This window comes from Arachis ipaensis, chromosome B02 (assembly GCF_000816755.2).
Source record: "Arachis ipaensis cultivar K30076 chromosome B02, Araip1.1, whole genome shotgun sequence".
In the NCBI taxonomy this organism is placed as follows: Eukaryota; Viridiplantae; Streptophyta; class Magnoliopsida; order Fabales; family Fabaceae; genus Arachis; species Arachis ipaensis.
This window is the reverse complement of record NC_029786.2, coordinates 56,651,144-56,659,028: the sequence shown is the minus strand read 5'-3', so window position 1 is coordinate 56,659,028 and position 7,885 is coordinate 56,651,144. Positions and strand designations below refer to the sequence as shown.

At 38.5% G+C, this 7,885-nt stretch overlaps 1 protein-coding gene and 1 long non-coding RNA gene across 2 annotated transcripts; both read right to left on the bottom strand.

Moving 5' to 3' along the window:
- Positions 2,008 to 3,933, bottom strand: LOC107625314 (elongation factor G-1, mitochondrial-like). The gene is made up of 6 exons (XM_021116923.1): positions 3,887 to 3,933; positions 3,526 to 3,605; positions 3,132 to 3,250; positions 2,920 to 3,020; positions 2,764 to 2,824; positions 2,008 to 2,368 (listed from the first exon to the last, which is right to left on the bottom strand). The coding sequence occupies exons 1-6, from the start codon at positions 3,931 to 3,933 to the stop codon at positions 2,225 to 2,227; spliced, it is 552 nt and encodes a 183-aa protein (XP_020972582.1). The 3' UTR covers positions 2,008 to 2,224.
- On the bottom strand, positions 5,185 to 6,093 carry LOC107625315. The gene is made up of 2 exons (XR_002357429.1): positions 5,827 to 6,093; positions 5,185 to 5,514 (listed from the first exon to the last, which is right to left on the bottom strand). It is a non-coding gene; the product is annotated as an uncharacterized LOC107625315 (long non-coding RNA).

Genomic DNA, 7,885 nt, shown 5'->3' with positions numbered 1-7,885 from the left:
ATTTTATTTTATTTTGCTACTATGAGCTGCATGTTTCTTTCGTTAAATGACGCGTTCACTTCCTGATCCAAGCTTGCCAGTATTTGATCCTGAGATTGAAAGAACTATTTCACGTATAAGGCAAGCTCGGCGTTGGTTAGTCCTCTCTGAAGGCGAATCTGAAACGTCACTTGAGGAAGAAACAAGCCCCCGTTCTACTGATTCGGTTGATTCATGTGCAGGTGACATGGCAGCACCTAGGAGAGTTACTATCCAGGAGGCTAGGGCCCCTGACTTTACAATGTAACCGTTTCAAGCGCATCACCCAGCAGTGGCTACAGACTTTGAAATAAAGACTGCACTACTCAACTTGATGCCTAAGTTTCATGGCTTACCTGCTCAAGAGCCTATCAAGCACCTGAGGGATTTCCAAGCAGCCTGTTCTACTGTCAGGCGTGACGGTGCAGATGAAACTTCTATTTTGTTAAAAGCTTTCCCATTCTCTCTTGAGGGAAAGGCGAGAGAGTGGTACTACACTCAACCCGCAGCAACTGTTTTTGACTGGGATACGCTTAGAAGAGAATTTTTGGAAAAATTCTTCCCAGCTGAAGTTACTGATAAACTGAGGAAGGACATTTCCATTATTGTTCAGGACGAATCCGAGACTCTCTATGAATACTGGAAGCGCTTCAACAACCTTCTGGAAGCATGTCCCCACCATATGATTGACAAGATAGTGTTGCTCGGCTACAGCACACAGGGCATGAGGCCCCAAGATAATACCACATTGGAAAGTGCTAGCAATGGGTCTATGAAAAAGTACAAGACCACTGATGGGGCATGGAAATTGATCAGCGACTTGGCTGAGTCTACAAGGAATCACAGGTAGAAACAAGGCCGGTCAAAGGCTGTTGCAGAGGTATCTTCTAGCAAAGAAACTACTGCTCTGACTCAGAGTATATGTGAAATGACCAACTTACTGAAGCAGATACAGTTGAGTCAACAACAAGCACAGCAAAGCCAACAGTTAGTCCCACAGAGAGTGTGTAGGATATGTGCTGATTACAGCCATTTTACTGATGAATGTCTGCAACTCCAGCAGGAAGACATCACTGTGGTAGCCACTCATAACTTCTATGACCGCCCCAACCAAGGGTAAAATCAAGGTGGCAGTTACAACCATGGATGGCAGGACAGTTCTAACCAAGGTTGGAGAGATAATTCTAACCAGAATTGGAGGGACAACAATAACAGAGGAGGCAGAGACAATCAAGGATATCAGAAGTAGAATAATAATAGCAACAGGCAGCAGAACCAGAACCAGCCTTACAGAGCACCTCACCTGAGGCAGTCCTAAGGACCACAGCACAACCAACAACAAGTTCTGCAGATCACTCAATCTAATTCCTCTCCGAGTGACGAAGCTCTTCAATCCATTGCACAAGGACAAAGGAACATGGAAACACTAGAAGAAAATAAGCTTTCTGCCACGCTTTAAAAGGGTACCGAAAAGTGCAAAAAACCGTGCCGATAGCTTTTTGCCACGCTTTTTGAGTTATCGACACGCTTTTGAAAGGGTCACATCTGCCAGCGTGCCAGTTGCTCTATCGCCATGCTTTTGTGGATCTATCGGCACGTTTTTTTTTGTTGGCACGCTTTCATCTCTTGCCACGCTTTTTAAGCGTGGCCATAGGTCTTAACCTATAGGTACGCTTAAAAAGCGTACCGAAAAGTGCACATATCACCACGCTTTTAAAACGTCCTAGAATGTATGCTTTGAGTACTCTTTAAAAGCGTGCCAATAGGGGAAGTTATGGCTACACTTTTTAAACGTGGCAATAGGGTAAACATATGGCTATACTTTTTAAGCGTGCCTATAGCTGAAACAATGGCCACACTTTTGAAGCGTGCCACATTTGTGGGATATGGCCACGTTTTAGTAGGAGTAACAAATCTACTATTCTACTACATAATTTTATATGATCTGCCTAATTAAAGAGAAGAATAGAAGAAATAGAGACAGTAGAATGAGAAGCAGTGAATTCTATTCATGTGAAAAATTTAGAAATATAACAATACTCCAACTTTACATATGCCTAAAACCAAACCAATGAAATCAAAATTATTATTAGAAATGCAATATATATATATATAATATGTCTATTCAGCCATATATATATTTCTTAATAATAATAATCTTGAATCCCATCCAACCCCACTTTAACACAGCATGCATTCTCCATTTTTAAAACACTGGTCTAGCTGCCAAAATCTCTTCAGTGAGTTTGTTGTCCTTGCCAATCTTGTGATTGGTGAATGTCTCAAGATTCCTCTGAAATAACCCAGCAAGCTTCAATAGTGTCTCATTATAGGCCTTTTTGTCTGGCCACTGGAGAATACATAAATCAAAACAAAATGTTAAATTTAAAGACATTAGCAAATCATAGAAAAAGAAAAGTGTTAATAGATTTGAAGGAAAACTACTAACAGTGTTAATAGGATCAAGAGTTTGTATTGAATCAACAACCATAGCACGAGAGGAAAGGAATAAGAATTGAAATTGACAAACTGCATTAGATATTCCCAGTTAAGCCATTAAGGTTAAACCCTAGAGCATGCTCTCAAGTTTATAGAACAAGCATCAAAAGCATTCTAGTTTTGTTAAGTATGCACAGATTTTAGATGCCCAAAAGACATAAGCATGCTAACCTTCCCATTAACACTAACAAAAATACTTGAACACCTTCCAATAAAAATATTAGCACGGATTTGTTAATCACTTACATGGGCAGTGATGATAGAGTCATCTCCTTCCTGATCATTGCCAACAATAACACCTTTTCTTCTGTTAACGAGGTAAAAAAATATCAGTAATTGTTAAAATTTATCGAAATATCCATTTGAAAGAGAAATAAGGATAGAATAAAATAAGAACCCCACTTGTTAATGTCACCAGCAACGGCTCCTTGGAATTCTGTTGGTACTTTCAGCTCAACAAGCATAACAGGTTCTAATATAACTGGCCTGGAAGCTGTATAGCACTGATACAAATATCAAAGAATATGGTCATTACTATGAAAACAAAACCATGGACTATTATCAGGATGATATGTGCAATGTTATAAAATATGGATGTCAGAATTGTAAAGAACCTGTCTGAAAGCATAGATAGAAGCCAACTTAAATGCAAGTTCATTAGAATCAACAGTATGAGCAGCACCATCTATCAAGACAACTCTAAGATTTTCGACAGGATGTCCATTAAAGCCCCCTGTATGAAAGCAACATTACGTTACCATAAAATGAGTATTGTAATACTATCATGGCTGAATCGCATAATAAAATTGATATTTCGTAAATATGCCAATGAATGAACTTTGGCTTCCTCAATATTACATTCTTAGTCCCCATAAATTACTTTTGAATGCTCACTTATTCCATCATTATATTTATCGGTGGTTTTTAGTACATTCATGGTGAATGATGAAAATTTCACTCACGAGTTGGTGGCTTCCTTAAAACCTTTTTCAATTGCAGGGATAAAACCTGATGGAATAGCTTGCCCAACAAGGAGATTTACAAATTCGAATTTAGTTGGTGATCCTGCCAGAAGTGGTTCAATATACCTGCAAACACAGTGAACTCACTAAGAATCAAGAAACAAAAGGTGATTAGGGATAAGTTGGATCATCACAAATTCACAATCAGCTGCTATCATAAAGTAAGATACTTCATATGGAAGCCGTTAGCCCAGAACCACAGCAAAGAGAAGCAGGCTTTAACCAATTTGTTTTAAATCTCAGGATTATTACACTTTTATTGAGAAAAGAAAAAGGATATTTATACACAAGGAGAAGTCTGGAAGTAAATGAAAATCCCTATCTAAAATTTGATTGCCCTTGAATACCAGCAATTTTCTGTTCCTAAGAGACATGCATTTAGATTGGATGACATTGTTTGAAAATCACGATGTATACTTTCTTCGTTTATTAATTCACAACACCTTTTATTTAACAAAACTTTCTTGACTAACTTTAAAATTTTTTAGTAATGCATCAACTTAATTTTATTTCTAACTACACAGAAAAGAATATAAAATGAAATACATTTGTTTAAAAACTAACATGGACAAAAATGCCTCTTTTGTCAAGCGCTTATATTAAAAGGAACTTCTCAAAAAGTAATTTATGAATAAACAATTTGCTGAAAGATTAATATAAGTCACTTTTTTTTTATCTTTTAGAAAGTACTTATCCAGCCTAATACAAAAAATATATAATTACACACTACAACGTCATATTTATCTTGTAATATTCAGTAAATTAAAACTTGGAGAAAAATAATTAAGGAATCTCGTAATGATCAAACAGTTCTTCAAACAGTGCCTACTCCCTAATCTTGCCTTGCATGCAAGGTCTATGCATATTTAAACATGCGATTGTTTGAGAGAAAGTTAATCAAGAGTGAGTCACAGTCATTATATTTCTTGCAAGGTTGATTCACATGATTTCTATGCTCCAACCATAGGGTATTGAAAATTGTAATTGCAATTAAACATTTTTTGGAGTTATATCTTTGATGCTAGCAGTTTGTCATTAAGTATTTCTCCTAAAGTTGTAATTATTGTAATTGGATAAAGGTAAACTATGTCATTGCAAGTATAACAAATTTGCCACTTTTATGATCTAGATAAATAGAATAGAACATTACCTGCCCACTCTCTGGGTCTAAACCAACACGGAATGTAGGATCCTCTTTTTGGAAGCGATTCAAAGATTTTGAAAACTACAAGTGATATACCAAGAAAATCAAATACTTGATAAGCTGGGACAGGGTGGTCAGTGTGTTACATAAAGAAACTACTTACTTGCCCTCCAGAATCTTTTGAAACTGGCTATACAGCTAATGACATTACAGGTTTAGGAACATTCATGGAAGTCATTGTGTATTTAACTGATCCATCAGTAAACGTATCTCCTAATAACCAATGGATGGAAAAAAGTTAGACAAGTAACATGTATTAAGGCAAATATAAAACTAACTTAGGCAACATATTACTACAATATTAAGTTCAAAATAGAGTGTAATTCATTCTCTACATCAATAGGCAGAGACTGCTAACAACAAAGACTCAATTATCAGAAATTCAGAATGTTTAACAGCTGTTGAGAAGGAGTGACGTAATTAAACCTTAAAAATTTCATCAAACTATACAATTAGAGCCTTACAAATTAATTTAAAAGATTTAACTTAAGAGTTTCCTATGGGAATTGGTTAAGAGAGAAAATAGAAAAGTTTTGGTTTGCATTAAGTGCACAGAAAAATTAAAAAAATTAACATTTACTTGTTCTTATAGTATTCTTAGCAAGTGCCTTAACACTTGTTAACAAGACCCTTAATTAAATCTTGAATAAATAAAGGTACAATATAGGATTCCAGACATCAATAGGTTAGGGCAAGGACAAAAGACGAACCTGATGCACAATCAACACCAAATACAGCAACTATTTGCCCTGCATGTGCCTCTTAAATGTCCTGCAATTTGGATAAAATCCTAATTGAATATTAAATATATTTAAGTATTGAAATATATTAAATAGTCTTCGTAACAAATCAAGCAGGGAAAGGTACCCTTACCAAGTTACTCTATAGCAAAAATAATAGCCTATAACCTACCCAACTAAAGTTACTCTATAGCAAAAAACCCTAAACCAAATATCAGATTAGAACAAAAAATAGAAATTTAGAAAAATCAGAAAAAAAATGAAGAACCAACAAAATCAAAACAAAAAATCAAATTCAAAAACAAATAATCAGATCAAGAAAAATTTTGAACAGATAATTTACCACAGTGCTGCGAACGCTGAACGTGGCTGACGGAGGTGCGACGAGTGAAGAAGATGGAGACGGCGGCGCGATGACTTCAGAGAGGGAGACGGCAACGTGGCGGGTGCTGAACCATGGAGGGAGGAGTGACGATTGAGGGTTTGCGAGAGAGAGTGAGCGTCGATAGAGGGTTTGCGATAGAGAGTGAGTGCCGAGGGAGGCCTTACCAGAGTGAGTCACCGCCGAAGGAGGGATAGGTGTTTACAGGAGAGACGGAAGGAGCGCCGACACCGGCAGAGGTGGCACCTAGGGAGGGGTTGCTAGAGAGGGTTGGAACGATGTTGACCAAAGAGTGTTATTGGGGGAGAGAGTGAGAGCACTGGCGATGAGCTCTATGTTAGGTGAAGCCGACGCAGGGAACACCGGCAGAGGTGGCACCTACGGAGGGATTGCTAGAGAGGGTTGGAACGAAGACCAACGAGTGTTATTGGGGGAGAGAGTGAGAGCACCGGCGATGAACTCTATGTTAGGTGCAGAGCGCCGCCGCCGTTAGGGTGATGAGCTCTGTGTTAGGGTTTTCGCTTTTAAGGCATTGTTTCAAAGAAGAGGAGGGTGTGTTTCGAAGAAAGGAAGAAGTGTTGTTAGGGGGTTGTTGTGTAAACTGTTTGCTTCGAATTAAGACAGGGGTGGAATTTTTTTTTTGGAACTCTGTGGCCATGCTTATAAAGCGAGCTGAAAGATTTAGAGGAAAGGCCACGCTTTAAAAATGTAACGATAACAAAACCATTTTGCCACGCTTCAAAAGCGTGCCAATTTCCCTCTATGGCCACGCTTTTCAAGCGTAGCGATAAAAAACCGTGGCCAAATTTTAAATAAGTGGCCACCCTCATAAAAGCGTGCCGATTTCTCTCTATGGCCACGCTTTTCAAGCGTGGCAAAAAAACGTGGCCAAATAACAAATCAATGGCCACCCTCGCAAAACCGTGCCCATAGACCACTTTTGGGCACGCTTTAAAAGCGTGGCAAGAAAAAAGGGTGCCGACAGGCCTTTTTTCTTGTAGTGAAAGTTCACTTAATGGCCTAGCATTCGCTATACAAGCTCTTATCTCTCAGCTGGCATCACCCAACACTTCAAACACTCAACATGCAAGCTCCAGTGGAATTCCTTCTCAACCCTTACCTAATCCAAAGGGTGGCATCAATGCCATCACCCTAAGGTCCGGAACCACACTACAAGAGAGGAATCAGGAGGAGCCAATCCCATCAGAACACGCCTCAGCTGAAGAGGTGGTAGAAGTAGAGGATGCTGAAGAGGAAGAGGCAATACAAGACATGGGTGAAGAAGTAGAGGCTCAACCATAGAAAGAAGCACCCAAGGAGGCAGACCCTATAGAAAACTCCCTCCCTATTCCATTTCCACAAATTGCAAGGAAGCCCAGGAAGCAGATGGAACTTGATCCTAAAATGGTAGAAATATTCAAAAAGGTTGAGGTAACTGTTCCCCTTTTTGATGTTATTCAGCAGGTACCTAAATACGCAAAATTTCTAAAAGATTTATGCATACATAAAGACAAAATTAATGAATTAGAAACTATTCCTTTAGGTAGTTCTATATCTGCCTTAATTGGAGGTATACCTGAAAAGTGTAGTGATCCAGGTCCATGTATGGTTAATTGTACTATTGGTGGTGTGATATTTTCTTACTACATGTGTTGATTTAGGAGCATGCGTTAGTATAATGCCTTTGTCTATATATGATACTTTGAGGCTCCCTCCCTTAAAAAGGTCGGCAGCTCGTTTTGTGTTAGCAGATAAAAGCATTATTACAGTGGTTGGAGTTGCTGAAGATGTATTTATGAGTATTAAGGGACTTACGTTTCCCATTGACTTCTATATTCTGGAAATGCCCCCTAATGACTTAAGACGACCATCATCAATCCTGCTTGGAAGACCATTCCTGAAGACTTCAAAGTTCAAGCTGGACGCATTTTCTGGAACTTATTCTTTTGAAATAGATGGCAGAATAGTGAAATTCAGTTTAAATAGGGCCATGAAGCACCCTCCGGATGACCTTTCTATC

Bases quoted from the DNA above. Each gene is read 5' to 3' on its own strand.
- LOC107625314 (XM_021116923.1), bottom strand. From the start codon at position 3,933: ATGTCATCCAATCTAAATGCATGTCTCTTAGGAACAGAAAATTGCTG. The intron at 3,021-3,131 runs GTTCTTTACAAT...TATTTGTATCAG, and splicing joins CTATCTATGCTTTCAGACAG to TGCTATACAGCTTCCAGGCC. The intron at 2,825-2,919 runs GTGGGGTTCTTA...CCTCGTTAACAG, and splicing joins GTTGCTGGTGACATTAACAA to AAGAAAAGGTGTTATTGTTG.